The following is a 23,381-nucleotide window of genomic DNA, read 5'->3' on the forward strand; positions in this document are numbered from 1 at the left end:
CAGGTGGTACTTCACATGGCGTGTATTTGTCGGGAGAAATATTAGCCATTGGGATTTTGACACACCACAAAATAGGCGGGGAAAAGCAAGTACTCTTTGCACATGCACATGTTTAGTTTCCATATTTCTATTTGCGTGTTTTTGCCATTTATTTATTTATTTATTTATTTATTTGTTCATTTATTTACATCACAAAAAGGGCGGGGAAGGGAAATACCCTTGTGTGTGTGCGTGCGTGCGTGCGCGTCTGCGTGTGTGCATGTGTGTGCCGTCTTTTACCACGGATTTTGACCGAAAGCGTGCGGCTTCAACCGAAGAGGGGCAGGGGGATACGTCGGTCCCTCAAGCGGCTGCCTATAAGAGCCGGCCCCAGTCGTAAACTTCAATGAGCCGACTCCAACAGCCAGTTCGTTTGTAAGCGACACATCACTACTGTGGGTGTGTGTATTAGGAGTGGTCCTGATGAGTGTGAAATTTGGGAGCGAAACCAAGAAGGAGAATAATGTTGAGTTAAAATAGACTGCGTTGAATTAAGTGTCCGTAAACAAAACTGCACACACACGGAAGCGCGCTTAACCGATGTCATGAACTTACAAGGAAGTAAATAGTTGACATTTAACATCAAACGTTTTGACTAAAAAATATTTCTTCCACTCAAATTCCACATGTATGGCAAACCATTGCATTGCAGTAAAACGTGGCAAAATTGACACGTGACCTATTCTTACGTGTTTCGTTTTAAGTATCTTCGTGTTCTCATCCAGCAGCAGGAAATTGCATGAAACTTTGGCAAATAATGCAGTGCAAGCATCCACGGCAAACTTTCAGCACTGTATGAAACAGCTGTAATCCGCAGGGTTGGTATTTGTAAATCCCCTTTTATCCTGCCTCTTTCCCATACCGCTTCTGGTTTCACAGACACTGTTAATCGAGCATTGATTTAAGTGCCCAGTCATTTGGTCTTGTACGCTCGTTATTGTGAATGTAATGTAACCCTATTATGCACACTGAAGTGGTATTTCATTGTTCCTTCACAACTGGGGTGATTGCATCACGAAATGTAGTAAAGCAGAGGGTGGGCGAAGCGGCAATTTATTACTTTGGTCTTGCACAATCCGACTTCAGCGTTGACGGTCTGTCACATTTCTGACACCAAGCGAACATCCAGAGCTCAGACACACGTACACACGCCGTAATATCGACAGATTGGAGGCAGGAGTCCGAGTCCGCGAGATCACTTTGCAGGTTGGTCGTCAGGAAAGCGTAATAGATTGCCGAATACCGTACGATCACGCTAGCCTGTAAATGCTATTCGTTATTTCTTTGTTGTTTCTGGTTGGTAAGTTTTTGATTGTCATCTTTTTCTAGCTTTGCCTCTGTTTCGTGAAGTAACATGACCAGCGATTGTTTCGGCATACCGAAAAGTTTTTTTTCCCTCAAATTTGCTTTTCGCACATAGCCACCCCGTTTACTTGTATTCTAGGCGTGGGTGGCAAGCAACTGGATTTTTTTTTCTCGGCGTTGGTCGCTGTAGGAGGAGGGGTTGCGTTATCGGTTCCAAGCTAACGAGCGGCACTACGCTGGCACTCTTAACAAGTTTAATTGGTTCTAAAGTGGTCAAAGTTGTCGTAAAGTCAGCTCGGGGATCTGCCAGGTTGAGAAAGCAACTGTTTATTAGTATGAAATCTATTTAGAACGCAATACGCCTACTGAGCGTTTCCCAATCTCCAACATCACAGCCTTTTGGAGCTAGCAAGCGGTGCTCTATCCCATGTTTATTAGCTTAGAGTTGTTCAGCGTGTATTTTCACGTTTGTGGGGCGCTGGGTCATTGTTTTAGTCGACCTCAACCCACAGTAAACTTTGATTAGTGATATATACTGTACAACCTTAGGTGACCAAATCGGTTTATTTTTTTCACGCCAACCGTATCCTCACACCTTCCCTAAGGTAAAGTAATAAATTGTCTTTTGGCAGCATGCGATAGCACTGTGATGTTAACGGTGTGACTTTTTGTTGTTGTTTTTCAAACTGTGTTTCAACTCCGACAAGATTCCGATGTGAGTGCAAACCAGTCGAAAAGAGGAAACCGAGGAAATCCCCCAAAAGGAAATGCCAATCGCAGCTACTGGCCAGCCGACAATTCAAGAGCCGAGAGTGTGCCCCCGGCTGCCTTCCACCCCAGAACCGGTCCCTAAAGGGGCTGATTTATTCGAAGAGGCGGGGGCGGCGGAGTCGGCAGAGCGAACAGAGTACGGGGGCGCGGAGGGGGCCAGAGGCTTTGGGGGGTATAGTTACAGCCACAGAGGCAGTCGGAGCTTACAGCCAGCATCAACCAACAGCTCTCCGCCGCAGTCCCCAGCCTCGTCCTCCTCTTTCCTATTCCATCCCTTCCACGGCCACCAAATGGCAATGGAGCCCCCCAGGACTCGATTGCGTTCCCGGTCTGGATATTACCAGCAGTATACTGGTGGGAATGGAATTACTGGCACCGGAATAATAGGAACTAACCAGCAGAATCCCCAGTTACAGCAGCAGCTGCAGCACAGTACCAGTGGCTGCTCCCCTTCTGGGGCTCACAGCAGCCAAGCAGAGAACCAGCATCGAACCCTGGGAAGTAATACCTCCCCGGGCATCCAGAGGCTTCTTCCTGTTCCTGGAGCTCTCCGTATCCCAACTGAAGGTGTGTTGTGATGTATGTGCGTATGAAGATATAAACATGCATTACCTTGTACATAAAATTAGATTATTCGGTTACCTTAAGTCTGAGTGTACTCACAGTAAGTGCAGAGGTGTTACAATAGATTGTAATAGTTTTATTGTCATTGTCCCTTTCACGATGAGCAATTTTACATTAGCGAGTATTATTACTGTCTCAAAAGAAAGCCTGAACGTTCAATGGTTGTAAAGTACACGGAAGTGATGAAAGTCCTCATTTGGTGAATCAACATGCATTGAGAGAAAAAAAGCAAGAAGTGATAAGTCTTAATTTTGGAAATCAGTCGACAGAATTCAGTCATGTGACTCAATGTGGCCAGTCGAGCACAAGACAATGTTTCAAATTTTGGAAATGGAGGAGTTACTCATAAGCCTGAAAGTACAAAGTTATTTGGAGTTTACAAGGCTAATGTCAATTTAAAAAAAAAAAAATAGGGGCAGCATTATAAGATGTTTTGAAAAATGATCGTCGTAAAACCAACTCACACACCAGTTTGACCACAAACCATATAAAAGATTACATGACCTCACAAATAAGACAAACACGAAACAAAAGATAAGTAAAGCTGAATCCCTCGCTGAATAGAACAAACACATATTGTTCATTGATCAAGCAAATAAACATTGCTGTTGTTATTGTACCTCAGTCGATTTTTGACCAGATTGCTATGTAAAACCTATCAAGTGTGCGGACCTTGGTGTAAGATTTAAGAGTAGGCTACGTTCTGGCTGTGACAGATTCACATTCTGGGAAACAGGGAGGATTTCTTGAACTTTTGGATAATGCTGGATCTTATCTTAAACCTTTGGGGTAGGAAATATACAGAATTTAATGGTTGTATTGAAGTTACAGTAGAGATTAGGGCAATATAGACAACTGTACATCTCTGGGTAAAATAAGACCACATCTTTAGACTTTTCACCTCTGATCGAATTAGCCACTATTTTTTTTTTTTTTTTTTTTTCATTTCAATGCACATTTTCTGATCAGTCATAAATTTGACCAGCTCTGTGAAGTAAAACTTTGTGGTCACTTGTTTCTCACATAAACATTTACTTGTGGTATGCCGCCACAAATTAATTTTGGCAGGTAGTTCAAGATTTTGGCACGACCTGTCAGTATGTAATGTATTAACTTCTGTTTGCTGCACAGACAAGTTGCTTGTCTCCTTGTGTGATGCAAGTGTGAGTCTGCTCTTTGACAGTCATAACTTTTCTTTTGATGTTATATTGCAAATACAGTAATTTATAATACATATTGATTTTTTTGTGGTTGAGTTCTGCCCATTTATTTGTGAACCACACTCCTTTGCCTGAAACAATTAATTAATTAATTAATTAATTAAATTAATTAATTAATTAATTAATTAATTAATTGATTGATTGATTGATTGATTGAATTGATTGATTGATTGATTGATTGATTGATTGATTAATTATTATTTTGCCTCCCCTGGACCATAGTTTCTGAGAACCACACCTACACATTAGCAAAAAGAATTCAGGATTCTGCTGTTGATGCTCAGTAAACTGAACAAAAGCATCTCTAGTAAATACTTTTGTTAATTTGAGAGACGTATAACTCAATTTTGTGAGATGATTTTTTTTAAACTTGCTGATCAGTTCCAGAAATTCTGATTCTGTAAAGCCTATCTTCTTCTTTTTCTTTTCCTTTCGGCTTTTCCCTGTAAAGCCTATATATCATAATAATGATTTATACTCCTACCTTACCACACATTTCTTGATTATTAATTGTTAACAATCAATCTTGATAATTCCTAATAAAGAAAGTCAGTATTCCATACAGGAACAATCAGCACATTTTTGGTATTCAGACTACAGATGAGAGAGCACACAATTACATTTCACAATGAAATGGAAAATGTCATTGTATATCATTGTTTCAATGCTTCCCATTTCAGTAAAAAGCAGCAATTCTAATCTGTAATTGTATTTTAAAACTGATTTTTTTTAAAATCTGTAATTGTATTTTAAAACTGTAAAAGAAGTACGATTTCAATTTCATCCAAACAATGAAAATATATTATACTTTATACATTCATATTTTGGTTGTCAAAAACAAATTCGATTATCCCGTCAAATATTCAGATCCCCGCATGTCGTGCACTCGAAACCCATCCACCTTTTGGGAAAACATTAGCCAGTTTGAAATGCAGCTCTTAATAGCACTTAATTTTGCTAAGGTTGGTATACAGGTATATGAAGACTAAACTCATTTGAAAGTAAATATTTTAATACAAGACAGGGTCTGGTGTCAGGTCATGAGTCCCTCACAGCCATTTAAGTCCCCTACCCACTGAGCGGCAAAAATTTGCAGGTGTTTTCGATGGCAGCGAATGTTGCGTTCACATCATTTGTCAACGTTCGTTTAGGTTTGGCAGACCTTCGCCAATAGTTTTTTTTCTGGTAGATTTTGAACATTCAAAATTCCTTTGCGCAAAAGTATGGCAAACATTTTTGAAACATTTGCGACTGGGAACAAACCCTGATGAGAATGCAACATCTGCTAACCTTGAAAATACATTTTTTTTGCCGTTCAGAGGCTTTAATGGCTGTTCCAGTGGAATTGGGCAAGGATTTAAACAAATGATCTTGCCTTGGCTGTCATGCTCTGCTACTCTTAATTTAGTTTTTGTACACATTTCACACAATTATCATATTACCGGTGCTTTAAAGTGACACTCAATGAATGCTTTGCGACATATTGATAAGAGGTGCGCTTTGTCTGCAGGGTGTGAGCTAAGCTAAACTAAGTTACCTGAAAACTTGTGCCACAACAAGTTAAACCGGGCATGGTGATTTATTCGGAAAGGCAAGGTAGTACTGTGTTGTGTGATGAGGATTTAGATTATTCAGTGCTACGTTACTGAAAAAGTTCCACATGGTAAGGTGCACCCAGACACAACACTATTTGCAAAATGAACACACCACAAATGGTAGCCTACAACAAACGTACAGACGGGAAACATGGACAGCGGATAAACATGGTTCCACATGGCACAAAGATGTTTGTTATTATTTGTAAGAAATAACTATGATTTTGAATGTGATTTTTTTTTTCCTTCTTAAACTTCTAAAATATTCCACATGTAAATAAGCTTATTCAACGTTCATATGTATGCTTATTATTTGCCAATATTCTGTTAGCAAATACAGTATTTTAAGGCTTATAAAACAAAAATCACTTTCATGGCACATGTTCTTAAAAAAATAGTTTCTTTTTGTAACATATTGTATGCTATAGAACAATCTCTTGTAGCAATGTGGCGGCGGGCTGGTTGTGACTTTTTATTCCAGTCTCTCTCCACTCCCAGAAGGAGTCATGCTTGTGTGTAAAGTGGAAGGGGAAGTTGACATTCCAAGTCCATTCCTCAAGTGGTAGTCACCTGCATGAGGCATGAAACGTAACGTTGTTCTGTACAGTATCCTCAATTTGTGCCTCTCTTATCCTGTGACTTCTTTGTGACTGAGTTTCTTATGCATTTTCATGTAACATGAAATTCTGTTTTCTTTATCTTTTTGGATATGCTGTCCTATTAACAGTTCAGTCAAATATAGAGTTGGGGTATATTTGTCTGTGCGGCACCGTCTATTCAGTTCCTCCTCAGTGACTGTGAATGTGTGTCAGAATGGTTGTCTGTTTCCGTATGTACTCTGTGACAGACTGGCAACCAGTTCTGGGTGTAGACTGGCTGTGGGGCAGAATTCGGCGGCGATTGACAATAGTAGATAGTGAGCATGAAGAGCAACTGCTTAAAGCTTTCTTTGATGGAGAAATTATTACTTTTGAATAAAAACTGATAAATGTATAACTGGGACATAAAGTTGGTTATGTCTCTGTGTTGGAAGGATTACACATAAAATGGAACAGAGGCGACTTCATTCATCCAAATGCACAAAAAAATACTGTAATTTTTCCAAGATGGTCACTGGTCTGATTCTCGCCGAGCATTTCTTTTCACCATTGCATTCATCTCTTAGTTACCTTTGGATCAAGGAACCCTTTCCGTGCCCCTGTGGTCTATTTTCGCTGGCCTCCTCGTGCACATTTGCCTAATGGATAGATCGTTTTAATGGACTGCCTGCAGCAGCATAGGGACAGGCCCTTGTGCCACTCTCTACCTATACTCCATCACTCGTTGTCTGTCCTCTCCATCCTTCTGTCTGCTACAGAAGTGGAAACATGTATGTACTCTGCTTTGTACTTTCCTCTTGTCACCCAGGCAACCCACTCTGGTTTGAAAAAGAAAATCTCTTTTGCTTTGCTTGACCAAGTAGCTGGAGTTCCCGTCATCACTCCAAATAAACAACACAGCAATCGTATTGGTCACTAAAATGAGCATCATAGGGGGAGGATACGAGTTACCTCGTATTAGGTCTTGGGGTCCAAGATATGGACTCTGATCTGGTTTGGGAAAATAACACTGTTAGACAGACTGGCAGAGGGAATGCCTTAAGCAAAGGGGGACAAAGAAAGAGGTCAAAGAATGGTGGGGTGGGGGTTGACTGCAACAGCAGTCCATGGGTTCAAGAAAGGTGGCTGTGACAGATGTGCCAAAGATAAGAATGAAATGGACACATGGGGCTAAATGTGCACACAAAATTGCATTATTGCAGCCACTAACCAAAACCAAGAAGAGAGGAGCCTCTCTCCTTAAGAATAGTGGATGATGTTGCTGGAAGTCGTTCAGATACTGTGATTGGAGAGAGTTGTAAATAATTTGCTTGAAGCAAATATGCAAGGAGGAATACGACTGATGGACAGAGACCAGAACAGGAAGTTGGTCATTGTAATAACAGGCATGGACAAATGTTGAGTGTGCGTGCTGAGTTTATCCCTACTGCCATTGGGGAGTGTCCACCTTGGACTGGTTGCAGTCAGGGCACACAAACAGGCTCAACCATTCAAACACGCACTCACACTCACATCAAGGGCCAATTTAGAGTGTTCCATTAACTTGACATGCATTTTTTTGGAATGTGTAAGGACCCCAGAGAAAACCCACGCAGGCTTGGGGAGAACATGCATAACTCCACACAGGAAAACCGGCCTGAGCATGGAATGAAACCTTCGATCTCTGTCCTGTGAGACGGACGTTCTAACGCGCTGCCCCATATTAGAACTATTAGAACAATTACAATTCATACCAAATTTACCAACGGTATCGTGTCTGAAATTCACATAGGATTCAAATAAATGGGTATGGTATGACCTGTAAATTATTGTAATTAATTGTTATGTTTTCATTGCAATTTAACTGTGATGGGATAAAAGTGAAGGATATACATGACTCTTTATGTCACTGTAAACATGTTCGCTTGGATTTAAATCTGCACTGGTGGTAATTACACGAACTATTCCGTAATTGTCATGCTGAACCATCAAATTGCTCTTCATCTTCAACAAGCCAACAAGCTGATGCCAAAAGCCCGTGGCAACATTTTCTTCATCATGGCCATTTTGTCCCGGAGGTTTTTCAGGGATGTATAGACATTTTAGATCCAGTTCATTTAAGCGGTGGCCAACGGTATGACATCTTTTCACTGCTATTCAAATACTGTACAATAATTTTGTGCTGTTTGTGATGTGTCTGTTGCTATCAGCCCTGCCATTGTGGCAGTACAAGTAATGCTATCAGTTGATGGTCACCTATGGGTTCTATTTATTCTGTATCAATTGAGAGTCTCCTTCAGTTCAAGATGGAACTAATGAGTTGCTTCTGAGCGCGTTTTCTTGGTATCCCTTTACTTTCTGTGTGATTGTGTACATTCCACCATTTTCTAATTGCGTGCTTGGCTTAGGCTGAAGTTGCACATGAAATGATATAACTGCAGAAAATGATCTGTCTGAAAATGTCTGTACACGTTAGTCAATAACTTGACGGAAGGTGAAGTAAGAGAATGATGATGGATGACATACCAAAAATGGGACAGGTCAGTCAAAAAATTAAATCAACTAATAGATTTTTTTTTGTTGAGGGCAGGACCCACAATACACTCAGAGAGGGAGGTGTAGCCACATGGGCTTTACAATTAAGTGACATTTCTTAGACGCACCAAGTTTCGCAGTCATAAGCAACAAGCAGGTTATTGCTTCTTCATCCAGTAAGTGGGTTTGACAGCCAAATATATTTTACAATAAACGATTGCAATAAAGAATATTTCTGTGTTTAGCTCATAGTCTGCAATGCATAGCAGGTTTTGTAATTCTTTACTAAATTGAGGTTGTAAGGCAAACCACAAAAATGGAGGGAAGCAGGAACAAATAGTGTACATTAAAGCAGGAATGCAGCAGAAAGCGAAGTTCACAGTAAGGCAGGTAACGGCTATGCAGATGTTACTTAGCTGCCTATTTTGAGCGTGGACACCAACTTATTAGTCGATTCGCTTTTGTGCCAAGGTGTGAAGTGTTCCTTGACGTGTTCAGGAGGGAGTGTGATTTGTGTGGGTGTGTGCTAGTGCTTCTCATATTTCCACTCAAACACCTCTTCACTTTATGCATACAAGACACTTTATAGGTACACAATTCAAAGATAACCACTGAAAGTAATATTTGTGGAATATCCCTTTAAAAAAATTGTTTACAAGACAGGGTCTACTCTTTTCTTTGTCCTTTCTTTTATTTCAGGGAATATCGAAAAAATTTGAGTATGTACAACAAAGACAATATTCACATTTTATTTCAGTTGACGTGTGCCTTAATGGTGCTAAATAGATAAAACCATCACTAATATGGCACACAACGGCAAAAATAAACAATGAGTAACATTGACTTGACAAGTAATGTGATTGTAGTGGAACAAATCCTTATGCGTCACTGTCCACATGGAGAATTGCGCCATTATTTGATTTGCATACACTCACACACAGATGTCTGCTTTGACGTCAAGGCTTTCAACGTGGGGTCATTTTGATCAACCAAATTAACTTTTCCTGATGGTTATTATAAATATTCACCTCATCAAACTGTATTTCAACTCACCATTACAATGTGGGGAGCACGAGCACTGGAATTGTTCAGCCTTGGCTGAGGGTTGCACTGTACTAGAAGCCATACCAGTTATCTTTGGATATTAAATGTATTTCACCACCAAATATCTACTACTTGTCATTGACCTGAAAGAAAGGGACAGATAGATTAAGAAAGACGAGGAGAGGTGAACATATATGATGTGGTAATGCAAAGCATAGACATGGAGACTGTGAGATGAAACAGCGGAGGTGCATGGGAGAGAGAGAGAGGATGGCAGAAAGGAGGAGAATGAAGAAGTGATGAGGGTGTCTGAGGGAAGAGCAGAAAGAGAATGAAAAAGGGAGGAGAGACGTGAAGGAAATGGATAGAAATAGCTGATGCACTCTGAGGCATACAGAAAATCAATAGCAGTCAAGAGGGGAAGCCACAGCCTCCATCCTTAGGTGCCCCTGCTCTCTTCTCTCACCTCACTTTTTTTTTGAACTCCCTTAACTTGATCTCCCCTTCTTCTGACTCTTCCTCTTCATACATCTCTCTTTCATGTGCATGTTCAGCCTTTTTTTCTCCCCCCTCATGTTACTATTTGTTTCTCCCCTGGAGCTTCGTCCTTGAGAATAATAATAATAATAATACATGTAATTTCTTAGCGCCTTTCAAAACTCTCAAAGACACTTTACAGTCACAGAAATTTTTCTTTGTTTTGTGCGGGTGAGCAGCGGTAGCCATTTGCACCAGCGTTCACTCTACCCGGAAGTAACACAGCAGCAAAGTTATGAAAGGAAGCGGAAAGAAAGAAGTAGAAAAACAAAATACAGTAAAATACACTCTCGCGGCGCCATCTTTGAAGTAAAAAAAAAAAAAAAAAACATAACAAATAATATAACAACACAAAGACACAGAGTCACTCATTCTTCAGCACCTCCTGTACCCTCTTTGTGATACTGTAGACAAGTTTGCAGTGCTAAAACAGCACCCAAGATACGTACGTAATGGAAATGTAACGTTTCATGTCCATTCTACAATGTCATTTTGTTAATTACTTTGTTTTGTAGGGAAATGGGGTAAACGTCCACCATCCTTGGTAGATTTCTCCCATTCTATTCTATCCCGTTGCAGACAAACTGAAGTGTGTGGTGTATATAGTATCTGCTCATCCAACAGGGGACATGATGTCATCTAAACATTTGAAACCTGTTCTTGAACTTCTGTGTTGTGCTCCCAAGGGTGACTGAGACTGAATGACTGGCCTCTGACTCAATTTACTGGACTCTGACAATGTGCAAGTGAGCGCCTATTCAGGGAGAGAGCAGTTTTTTGCCCATTGTGAGTGGTGAATGTGTGTTCTGCCCATCCAGCCACAAAATCCCATGAATACTTCACCAGTCCTCTGGACCAGATCATCCGAATGTGAATACTCCTTTAACTGGTTTCCTCTTCACTATTAGCTTTACTTACCTCAATCTTTTCCATTCGTTTACCTTTTTTGCTCCGGGGAGTGGAGTTTGAGTGGAAAGGCTCTCTTTAGGACTGAGGAATTCAGTGGTTCAAACCTCAGTCTCCCTGCCTTTGTTGTCAATCATGGATTTTTTTTTTCAAAGGGGAGTGCAAACAAAACATTTAGCATTTTAAAATGTGTTTTTCATATGTCTTTTCGTTTTTAGTTTCATATTCTCAATAGTAAAGGTAGCCTTGTGTGGTGTGCCCTTGGGAGTGCTTACCCTTGGACTGTATACTAATGCCACCATCTGTGGTGAGGACGTTCCCAGCTAAAGACGCGCTCAAGACAAAGGCAAAAACAAAATCCACACTGAGTAAATAGACATGACGATAAAAAAGATGAAAGGATCGTGGAAAAACAAACGAGTCAAAGTCTTCGCCATGATGCAACTGGCGGTATCATCAGGAAGCTCCTTTAATCTGGGATTACTCTGTTGATTTTGCATGTGTCTGCATGCTTGTGCGCATCTGTACTGTCTCTAATCTGAGACGACTGTACCATATGTGTTTTGGTCACTTGTGTGGCACAAATTTGCACAAACAAGTTGTTTTTTCCCCTGTGATGTTAGATTCTCCTATCCCTAAGAAAAACAACAAAAGGATTAAATGTTCAAGTGTAGCTGCAGATAGAGTGAGTGATAGGATGTGATTATACTGTATTATAAATTTTCAGTAATGGCGTCAACATGTTTTTTTCCCAGTGCATCTTCTGAATAACTGGTACTCTTTATTGAACAATGACGATATTTCACATGAATGTGTGAACAGAAATTAACACCCGATTTTTATAAGGATATTGTACTTTCATATTCCAACGTGTTTAATTGTTTTTCCTTTGTGTAGGAGCCTCTGATGGGTCTTACCATTGCCAGCAGGAGCATGCATATGGGGAGGGTGACAAGGTAAGAAGCTTTTTCTTTTTTTTACATTTGTTACAGAAAATTAATAATGGATCATACAGTTTTGGCTGATCTTTGGTAACTACAACTTTGGTATGACCCTTATCAAAGTTAATGCTTTTTTAAAAAGCACAGAATTGCTGTTGTCAAATGAACATGGATATTGGGCTACAGAACCTGAAGTCTGTGCAAGTCCATGCCACTTATCGCATTTGTGGTTGTAATGTTTTCTCAGCTCACATTTCGCCCCGATATTTCGGGGAACCACTGCTGCATCAACAGTCTTCATTCATGTTGGACGGAGATGCCACCAAAAGGGTATTAGTAGGACCAGTCCTTGAGTGTTGCTATACAAAATGCTGACACACACAAGCATTTTATAACATTTGATGTCTATGATTAGCAGGGGCGATTTCTGATAATGTTGTTGCTTAAATGTGAAACTTTAAAATGGCAAAGGAAAAAAAAGTATTTTTCTCCCATTTACTCATTGAGCTCTCCAAGCAAAAGGTCAACATATTTTTACATTACAAGGGATATTGATAGCATTTAATAGAACCATATCAACATAATGAAAACGGTTAGATTTGTTGTAGAGAAGGGGAGGTAGGATTCTGAGAAAGGTGTTGCAAAGAACTTGCATGGAGGGGAGGATGGTTGCATGAGGCCAAAAGCAGGTAGGGGGTTTTGCTAATGATTTCACTTCCAGCTGTGGGGCTTGCTTGGAGTGAGAAATGGGAAGGAAGAGACGAACAGTGGCAGATGAAACAAAATGAGCTTTCAAATCTCGTGAATAGAAAGAGAGTAAGTGGGGGAGAGTGGGGTGTTTGTGGAAGCATGCCTGCAAATATTCGCGTTTTTGTGTAAGAAATGACCATATTTGCTCTGCGTGCTGCACACCCACAATTTTAGTCTGACCAATGTGGTTCTTATTCTTTTTCTGAGGTGTGTGTCAGCCTTTACTGCAATCTGGGTCTCAGCATTGAGAGCAAGGTCTCAGCAGCTGCATGCTGCAGTTCGTCCATATAAGTGTGGACATAGCCAAGCAGTACGTGGAAGGGCGTGTCTGTTCTCATGTCTTTCCTGCCTGATAGTTGCCCTCAATGTGGACGGCCCAAAAAGCAACAAGAGTGTGTGTTTGTGGTGCTCACACTGCAGAATGTGCTGTATTATCACCCCCAGTGCAGTTCAGTGTTTCTAAGATGTGCTGGAAGGCACTGTGTGTGTTCATCTTCTGGCAGCAGGGATTTTTTTTCTTCCTGCGTGTACATTGACATTTTGGGTTTATTGGAAACATGTTTGCACCAGCGGTATGTATTCCTAAGAGAGTATGCTGTACTGTATGTATACTGAGAGAGTATGCCGGTCCAATATAGGGCCATGTAAAGCCATATTGCTGGAGGACTCTCTCGCTCTCACACAGGCACGTACTCTGTCAGGGAAGAGTTCTCTCCCCCCTAATGTTGGGAGACAACCCCATCAAACTTTCATACTAATGGGCTTTTGTGTGTGCGTGTGTCCCACTCATGTTATCTCAAAAACTTCTTGTTATGTACTGTACTCTTAAATTTCAGGCTGGGGTCTTAAACAGGAGACGCGCACATAGTTAAAGGGGAAAGAGCAAGGATAAGGGGAGACGATCGAGGAGTTCCGCTTATCTGGTGTTACAGTCATGGTGGGAGGGATAAAGGCAGTTGAGTGGAGTTTGGGAGTGTATGTCAAAGGAGGGGTTTATGTCAGGCTTGGGGTGGAGGAGGCTTGCCTGGATATGAAAATGGGCATAGTGATTATTATCGATGCGGATCAGGTCATATCAACGAACGTTGTGGGGGGGGGGATATACTGTGGACCAGGGTTTTTTTTGGCAAATACCAGACTAGACACCTCAATTGTTTTTCAACAAAAAATAATTTAAAAGTGAAGCAAATCTATCGCAAAAAGAAGTATCAATATTTGTGCTCAAGCCATGATTTGTATTTCAAAGACTTTGTCTGATTGTTTGAACCAGTGGGATTGTGCGATGTACATTCCAATGTTAAGTTTGAGGTGATACGCAAATCACTAAAGGGCTGTCGTTTTTATTTATTGAATGTGTTTCTAACTGCACCTGTGCTACAATTGTCATATTGATCACAAGTTAGTTTATCCAGGCAGAACATAATGAAACAAAACCATGACATGAATGAATGACAGCTCGAATTTGGGAATACAATACCATGGTTTTGCGAGCTGGGTGCGTTTGCAGTGAACCAAATTTCTTGCCTCCGATCAGACCTTCTTGCTGAAATTTTGTTTGGATCTCCAACAGTTTCTCTGTTCTCTGTGCACCCCTTTTTTGCTTTCTAACCATGTTTGTTATTGAAAACCTCAAGTCATTAGAGTTATTTGTCTTTGCAAGAAGATCATCTCATCGAGCGCAACTTGTGGTGGCTGGTTGTCATGACATTGTGGTGTCTGAGTCATGAGTAAAAATATATTTGGTTCAAGCTTATTATGACAGCGCGGTGGACCTCCATGCAGCTTCAGTTGGGATTGTTCTTTATAGGGTGTAGAACACACAAACCGTGGCAGCTGTCTGTGTGTGTGTGCGCGTGCGTGCATGTGCACGTGTGTCCACGTGCGTGTTTATTTTGTGTCTGTTTCTCTCTGCAACCTCTGTTTTCTTTGAACCAGTGGTGACCAACCACTGGTCCCCGAACTGGCACCAGAGACAGACCAAAAATAAATAAATATGCTGAGCACCAGTCCCTCACAACCCCCAACCGTGCTGATTACATTTCAAAAGGCATATAAGTGTGATGTGTTTTTATGTGTGTGTGTTTATGTGCATACATGCGTATGTGTGTATATGTATGTATATGTATGTATATATATGTATGTTATAGTATTTAGATTTGTATATCGTGACGAGCTGTGAGCACATTTACTTCACCAGACATGGTGGAAATGTACATGACTCCAGCCAATCAGAGGACAGCTTTTGCTTCTAACTTTGTTTTGAAAGTTGAAGTCAATGGAATCTGTCAATAAATGAAAGAAAAAGCTGTAAACACAGCCTAATAGTCATAGAAACCATGACCAACAGCGCAGCTAAATGCGCAGTTGATGGGTAGCGATGACTTAAAGGTCCTTCTTATCGCTATGTGGTTGTTTCAAGGGACGTGCGGGAAAGCGATGTGCAAGGTATGTTGTCATAAACAAAGCTATACAATCAACCTCTTGAATCATTCGAGCAAATGGCACCCAAGTGATAAAAATGCGAACAGTGTTTGCACAGCCTTCCCACGTAAACATTAGCCTCGATAGCAGCATTCAATCAATGGTCATCTTTGGATTTTGGATTTCATGATTGTCGCAGGTTAAATGCACATGATACTTGCTTGTTCTCTAGTTAGTTGTTCGACTCCATGTGGTCTGCTGGATGACTGGGTGCTGAAACGTGCTTTTGTGCTGAAGGGAGTCATTGCTTTACAGTGTTGTAAAGCAGTGTTGTAAAGTGTTGTGACTCACATATGACTTGATAATGCTGACTGAGAATTTATACTCCATCTTATCCTGGATGACTACTCTGGGAGTGTGCGTGCTGGTTGCTTCAGTTTTTGTCGAAGCTCTGGGAAACTAGAGCAGTCAGTTGTGGGTGTGGGTGAATGACTCTCTCATGGGCCTGTGAGAGCGTGTCCTGCCTTTTTCCTCATTTCCTCATTGCGAGAGGAAGTAACTGTGGGCCCAGAGGGCCTCTGAGCACTGGTGGTGCAATGTGCTCACACTCTTTCACACCAACAGAGGTGTGCACATACAGGAAATGCCATGAGTCACAAAGACGCTGTGTGTCTCAGCAGTTGTATGGATTTTTGGCCAAAGGGATGCAAGAGCACAGTGAAATTGAATTGATTCGAGCGTCATGGGTCACTAACTGCAGCCCCCTTTCCCTCACCCTTATCTTCTTTTCTAACTCTCCTCCTCCACTTTTCCACCCGTCTCCCCAGAGTGAGGAAAGCCCCAGCCCAAAGCGCCAGAGGCTGTCCGGTCATGCTGTTTTGGAACAGCTAACTTCTTCCGTCCCACCCCCATCCACCCCTTCTCCCCCCATTCGCCCTTGGGAGTTGGGACCTCCAAGCAGGAGATCATCTCACCCCCACGCCCACTACCACCAAGAAAGATCCCTCACACCTGCTCGTCAGAGACGCAGGTAGGCAGCTTTGAACATTTTTTGCAACTGATTTCTACATCTGGAACTTGTTGGAGGGAATAAAACTTGCAACCTTTACGTGTCAATTTACTGAGCCATCTAAATTTAAAAAAAATAATAATTTTCTATCAAATTCAATATGTATTAGTCCACCAAACAAACCTTGCACCAATTTGACACAGGAGCACTGTTTTCAAACTAAGAACAAAACTAAAACTAAACCCTTCTATTTAACTCAACAATTATGTGTATCTTGCCCTCCATATAATCACTGGAAGGGACTCACCGAAAGCTTGGGGTGAAGAACCAACATTCTTATCCCATGACTGTAAAGTGTCCTTGACAGTTTTGAAAGGCGCTTAGAAATAAAATGTATTACAGGTAACATCCGACTTATGACCGGCTCGACTTACAACCATGTCTCCCTTGATTTCCCCCCAGCCCCCCTATTAGGCGTCAGCGTGGCCGCCTATCCAGACCGACTCGCCACATGCCTCTTCATCATCACCCCTCGACCCAAGGCCTCGGACCCCACCCTTTGCCATCAGAGCTCCAGGATGAGAACTTCCAACGCAACCCACATTCCTCCGTGCACCAGACATACCCAACGCACACCTACAGTCACCCCCCCACACAGGGAAGTGGGGCGTCAGAGGATCTCAGAGCATTCCATCCCCCCACCTTGTCCACTCGACTAATGCACCCGGCTGCACACCACCACCATCAGCACCAACAGCATCATGCACCGTCACAGGGGGGGCCCATAGTCCTGGACTTGCATGAACAAGTATGCCTCAAATCTGATTGCGTTTATGCTTATGTCTATGTCTGTGCCTGTATTTAACTGTCAGCTTGCTTATTTCCAGCTACAGCAGGGCAGTGTACCCGTCTCCTACACTGTAACCCCAGTCGCACCTCATGGCCTAGCAGCGCCGCTGTGTAATGGTCAACACCTTCCCCCCAGCTGCTCTTCACAACAAGTTCCTGCGTGTAGCGTGGTATTCAGCACTGGACAACACTACCATCCGGTAAGAGTAGTTAGTCTATGGAAGTGGGATGGTGTTTTCTATCAGATCTTCAGAATCTGCAATTGAGATTGTTTTCTTGTTTGACATTGCCTCCTTGTGACAGGATGTGGTATATCAGGATCGCCCATTGACAATGTTGTACCTTTTGGGGTGTCCAATTTTCAGATGCTACAGGCATGTTCGATGCAACATTTGCCAGTGCCATATGCCTTTCCTTCTCTGCTCTCCAGCGACCCTCAGTTTCTTCTCCCCCCCCACCACATCTTGCTCATCACCCGCCACACCTCCACACACACAGTCAGTTCTTGCCATTCCAGACGCAGCAGCCACGATCGGTAAAAGATGTACCTTGTTCTCATATTATTTTTTGGTTTCATATTTCCACGATATTTTTTAAATTATTTTGATATGTCTTCTTCAGCCCTTACAAAGGATTGAAAATGAGGTTGAACTTATCGGAGAGCAGCTCTCAGTCGGTGGAGGTTTTGGCTATGGCCATCATCACCACCACCAACATCACCACCAACCTCCCTCCACTCTCCCACCATCCACACCACTCCAATTTCTTTCGCACCATGACCCCCTTTCACAAGAGCTCTTCACAATGGTGAGTACATACAGTAGATTAAGGACTTTAAGTACATTGGGATTGCAAATATAATTGTGAATACATTTGTGGTGAATCTGTTTTTGGCTCCAATCTTCAACAGCCCTATCCACACTTCATGCCGCGGCGATTCACAAGTCGGCGCTACCCTGCTCGTTCCCAGCAAGCTGTGCCCCCTTCCAGCTACCACCCGAGCTTCCTGCCTTACTTCTTGTAAGTGTTTTGAAGCTTATCGTTTGGTTGGATCCATCCAGAAGAACACATCGGGGAACATTTGCCTTTTCCTCTTTTTAACCAGGTCCATGCTCCCCGTGCCACCAAATGTAGCTCCCCCCATAAGTCTGGAGCTTGATGTTGATGATGGAGAAGTGGAGAACTATGAGGTACTTTGATGTTTAGTGATATTAGAGCTTCCAACATCTCTCTCTGTGCTGTTGGATGTGCAACTGTAACAGTTCTGCCATCCAATATTTTTTTTTAATTGTCCGCTTATTTTGTTTATGAAATTTCCAGGCCTTGCTGAACCTTGCAGAGCGCCTTGGAGAGGCCAAACCCCGTGGCCTAACTAAGGCTGATATTGAACAGCTCCCATCGTACAGGTTCAACCCCAATAACCACCAGTCTGAGCAAACACTGTGAGTGTCTCTCAAAGCGTGCTCTCTTGGTCATGTGATGTTGTGTGAAATGGGATCAACCTTGTGTGAAAAATCTGGGGGAAAATTAACACAGGAAAACGCTCAAAGATGTAAATTGCAAAACATCCACGGATTATGTTGTTTTAGTTAAAAAGGGTAATCAATGGAATTTCTAGGATATTGGTCAACATCAGTAAGTAATTACATTGTGAAATGATATTTGCCACCAATGTTGTAGAAACGACACTCCAGTTTCATTCCTATCAAAATGTTTGAAAATGGTCGACTTAAAGGACAACCGACACCATTTTTTGTTTCCTAACTGACATCAGAAAAACGTTTTATAGCATCTAAAATACCCAAAACACGCAGGATGATCTTTTTAGGCAAACGCAAAACACCAAAAAAATGACTTAGTTTGCTGAAACTGCAAAAAATTGAAACCGGAAGTGGCCAGTTTCAGAAGGTCCCGCCCCCTTGTTCGTGGTGTCACACCAAGACGTCTTGCCTTGCTCGAGAATCAAAACAATGTCAATTCAGATTTGGAGAACATGCTTTCTTGTTACTCATCCAGTTATGAATATAATTCAAATAGTTCTGAAGAGGAAAGCATACATGTTTGCAATCAATTAAAGAAATTATTCCGTGTCATTTTGAGGCATCAGGGGGGGGATGTCGCACCCAAAAAGGCAGAAGATGGCGACAAAGCTCCGTGTGGAAATGGGCTCAAAAATTTTGTCACAACACTCAAGAATTCGTCATTGCGTTATGTGTTTTCCTTCTAATTTTGCCATCAACACAGGTCAACACGAAGTTTTCAGACCAAACAAAGTACCGCAAAATGCATTGACGTGATGAAAGGAGTGCTACAATGTGTCCTTTCTCGGTCAGGGGCGTTCCGTCCGTGAAGTGACGTCAGGACTCGTCACCAACTCAAAAACAAGACTTCCGAAATATTCAGCGCAAGTCTTAAAACGTAAAATATAGCTATATGCGGTGGAATCTTTGTAAAATATGCTCAGTAGAAGTCATTTCAAGTGAGTTTACAAATTATGGACACAACTTGTCCGGAGGCGTCGGTTGTCCTTTAAGGGAAATCGTATTGACATCACAGTACTGTACTTAGGAATCCCTACGACAGTAGCCAACTTAATTTCATTTGCACTTTGGGGTTGATAATTCACCACAAGTAATGTTATGGTGCAATTTAATTCAGTTTAACTACTTTCTACTCCTTTCTTGACCAGCACAAGTGTGTCAGGATGGGATAATGTCTGTATGTATTGTTGGTTTATTTACATGTTAAAAATAATCAAATCAATTAATCAGTCCATCCATCACCCAGGTGTGTAGTCTGCATGTGTGACTTTGAGTCCCGCCAGCTCTTAAGGGTTCTGCCTTGCAATCACGAGTTCCATGCCAAATGTGTTGACAAGTGGCTTAAGGTGAGCAGATTTTCAAGACAATAAACTCAAAATAATAGTGAATAATAATATTGATGGGAATGAACATGCAGGGATTCATCTCCGCCTGGTCTAACATACATGCACGAGTTAATTGGTTCCTTTATATTTAAGACCAGCACGTTTCCTATTTCTATTCTGTATAGATGCAGTATAATACATGACCGTCATTATTTGATTCTGTGTTCTGTCCAGGCTAATCGTACCTGCCCCATCTGTCGAGCTGATGCATCTGAGGTCCAACGGGACTCTGAGTGACTTCCTGATTTCTATTTTAATGCGCCATGCAAATGTTGAACTTCTCTCCAGTCATCATGCACATAAATGGACCAGTATTCCTTACCCCTACGCCCATAAAAGACGACGTCCAGTACACTTTTCTGCATGTTGCTTCAAATTAGGAAAAATAAGCCCTTCACACAGTTCCACCTGCACCTAATGGTGTAGATAAAGTGCATATAATTACACTCCATCTACCAATTCTGTGAACTTGTTACTAATAATGGCCTTTGAAACATGCGCAGTACATACATTATATTATTCACACAAAACAGAAGCTTATGCATACCAGTATGGTAGTAACTAACTTTGCAAGAGGAATTTCAGTCCAAAGATTTCGTTGTTTCTGTTCTCGTGAAAAATGTCCATCTTTAATTAATAGCATAAACTGTTGTCTCGGTTCATTGCGATTAGCATTGTTGGTTAATTTTTATTTCTGTATCTGTATTTTAGCATTCCTCTGTGGGAGATCAGCCTGTAGGGGATGAGAAAAATATATTGTACACTGTGATTTAATCCCCAAGACTGACGTCGGAACATCAAATAATTTAGGCTACTTCATGCGCCGAAAGTCTGTGTGTTATTCCGTCTTCCCCTGTATGTATGGAGTGTAGAATCTCTCTCGTGACTGTCAGGTGTTGGGTAGAGTGCCACTTCAGACGGGGAGTGATGGGTAGGAAATCTGAATTGGAGTAAGGACCAGGTTGTGGCAACTTCTTGAGTTAAACCACCTGTTCGTTTGACCCGTCGATACGATTAAAATTGCACCGTTTGAATGAAAACTGAGTAAACATTTTACTCCGGCGTGACCAGAGATAATACAATCAAACCCGAACGTTCCTAACACGGACAGTTGAATCCAACTAAGTCAGTAATAATAGCACACAAAACCTAAACGATAGGATCTGCCATAAATACGTATTTATGGCAGATCCTATTTTGACAACCTACGGTTCTACAAGCCTTATTGGGTGGTGACTCAGTTCGGGGTCCTGCGTGTGTAGAAAAGGAGTTCTGATGTGAACTTTCGGCACACATAAGATGCTCTCTCTCAGGTTCATGCCCCGATGCCACACAATGTACAGTGAGACCTCAACTTATGAACTTAATTGGTTCCTAGACAGAGTGTGTAAGGCAAAAAGTGTGTATCTCAAAAAAAAAATTCCGTTCCCGGGTTTCCATAAAATATACTTTTCAACTAAATAAGCCTTAAAACTACACACAACATACCTTATTCTAGGTATAGTAAATGTGCTATTGTATTGTAATGAAAGAAATACACTGCATTGTATCATAAAGTCACTTTATTTACATTTGTGACGGTCATTTTTGGCTTGATGGAATGGCGTTGGAGGTCGAAGGTCAAAGGGAATTGCTGTTTGGAAAGAGAGGTGCATTACATGAGGACTGTAATTAAAGAAATAAACTGTGCTGTAAAATAAAGTTTTATTTACCTTTTTGATGGTCATTGATGGCTTATGGAAGGAGAGTCACCTTCCATAAGGACTGCTGGTAACTTAACCTCTGGTGCTGTTCGGTCGTGTGCTTCCGCCGAAGATCGCTCCGCCAGCCGTGGTGGGTGTGTATTATGAAAATAGTGCTTATTATAAGGTTTAATTTTCATAAATTTGACGTTTGTAAGACGAAAAGTTTGTAAGATAAGGTGTTTGTAAGTTGAGGTCTCACTGTATATCATATTCAACTTAGAGATATGAAATGCTTTACGGTGTAATTTATGACTATTTATTACAATTTGTAATTTGGCTTCGTAACAACGTATCTTTAAAGTGAATGGAAGATTTAAATTCCACCTTTCATTTTTTTTGTGCGACTTCCACCACTTTCAAATTTGCATATTTCCCTGTTGTGGGACGATTAAAGGCTTTCTGATTCTGATTCTTTCTGATTCTCATCATTATGCTGATGATTGAAAACTAATTTTAACTTCCTCCTTTGTTTTTTTTTATAATCTGACCTGCTATTTTCCTCTTCATCGTTCATGTAACATACATGAAATGATTCTTGTTTTCAGTCAAATGGGTTTCCGTTGTGTCTTTGAAATGTGGTTTGCTGTTTTCTGTTACTTGGTACCAGTTACCTCGGTCCCGTTATTTATGACTTTACAAACAATATTACAATCACCAGTTGTTGCATTTTGCTGATATTTTCCTCCCTGCAATGTCTTTATCTCACTATGAAACACTGTTATTAATGTGGTGTCATAGTACTTGTGTATTATATCTGTAACCAAAATCATTTTAAGGCCTATAATGATGATGATGACATTTTTAACAAACATTTGTACATTTTGTATGAGAGTTGTTACTAGTTATACTTTATAAAGTAGTGAATGGTTTAATTAATCTCTTATACTGTCTTTTGTATTGCAAAGGATGATTCAATAATAAATGCATAACATTTTTGTAATTATTCTGTTTTCACTTTCATATGGTTTGACTTTACAACTATTCTCTTTCGAGACACGGCATATTATGTATTCGGCAAGGCCACGTTCAACAGAATCAATTCTATGGACGAACGAATGGTCTTTAAAGGGAAGAGATGCCATTTCACGGTAAGATCAGAGCATTGTCATCAAATGGTGAGTATAGTTTTTGCTTTTTCGAATGTTGCTGTGCCGATGACCATTTTGTGTTTGGGAGCCTTTTACTGGGCGAGTTGCTTTGTTCTGTAGGCACAAAGGGACGCAAGTAGTCTTGTGTCCGTCCCAAGCCCGGATAAATACAGAGGGTTGTGTCAGGAAGGGCATCCGACATGAAAGCTTAGCCAAAACAAACATGCGGATCAAACCTCTAAAGATGGAGGATACTGATTTGCTGTGGCGACCCCTTGAAGGTAAAAAGGAAAGGAAAAGTAGAATATGACAACACCAACGGGTCACCTTTATCCGAAATGGCGGGAACGCAATCAAATGTGATCTATAGAGTTATCCCATCTGGAACTACTTATTTACTCTGGCGGCAATGTTGTTAGCACCAATGTTGTTGAAGATATCTTAAGAATATCAATCTTTCTCTTAAGAGCGTTTCAGACAACCGCGCAGTTTTGTGAC

At 41.2% G+C, this 23,381-nt stretch overlaps 1 protein-coding gene across 1 annotated transcript; it reads left to right on the forward strand.

Annotated features, from left to right (window-relative positions):
* Window positions 1-1,096: 1,096 nt before the first annotated feature.
* LOC148892568 (E3 ubiquitin-protein ligase RNF38-like) lies at window positions 1,097-20,421 on the forward strand. The gene is given in 14 exon segments (XM_089005587.1): window positions 1,097-1,245; window positions 2,052-2,682; window positions 12,052-12,110; window positions 16,094-16,296; window positions 16,738-17,083; window positions 17,163-17,324; window positions 17,490-17,571; window positions 17,574-17,659; window positions 17,746-17,931; window positions 18,035-18,144; window positions 18,230-18,314; window positions 18,445-18,566; window positions 19,912-20,011; window positions 20,225-20,421. Coding segments are annotated over 13 exon segments (2,175 nt in total). The 5' UTR covers window positions 1,097-1,245; window positions 2,052-2,111; the 3' UTR covers window positions 20,288-20,421.
* The last annotated feature ends 2,960 nt before the right edge of the window (window positions 20,422-23,381 follow it).

This window comes from Hippocampus bargibanti, linkage group LG10 (assembly GCF_051943395.1).
Source record: "Hippocampus bargibanti isolate YZ-2025 linkage group LG10, ASM5194339v1, whole genome shotgun sequence".
Taxonomy (NCBI): domain Eukaryota; kingdom Metazoa; phylum Chordata; class Actinopteri; order Syngnathiformes; family Syngnathidae; genus Hippocampus; species Hippocampus bargibanti.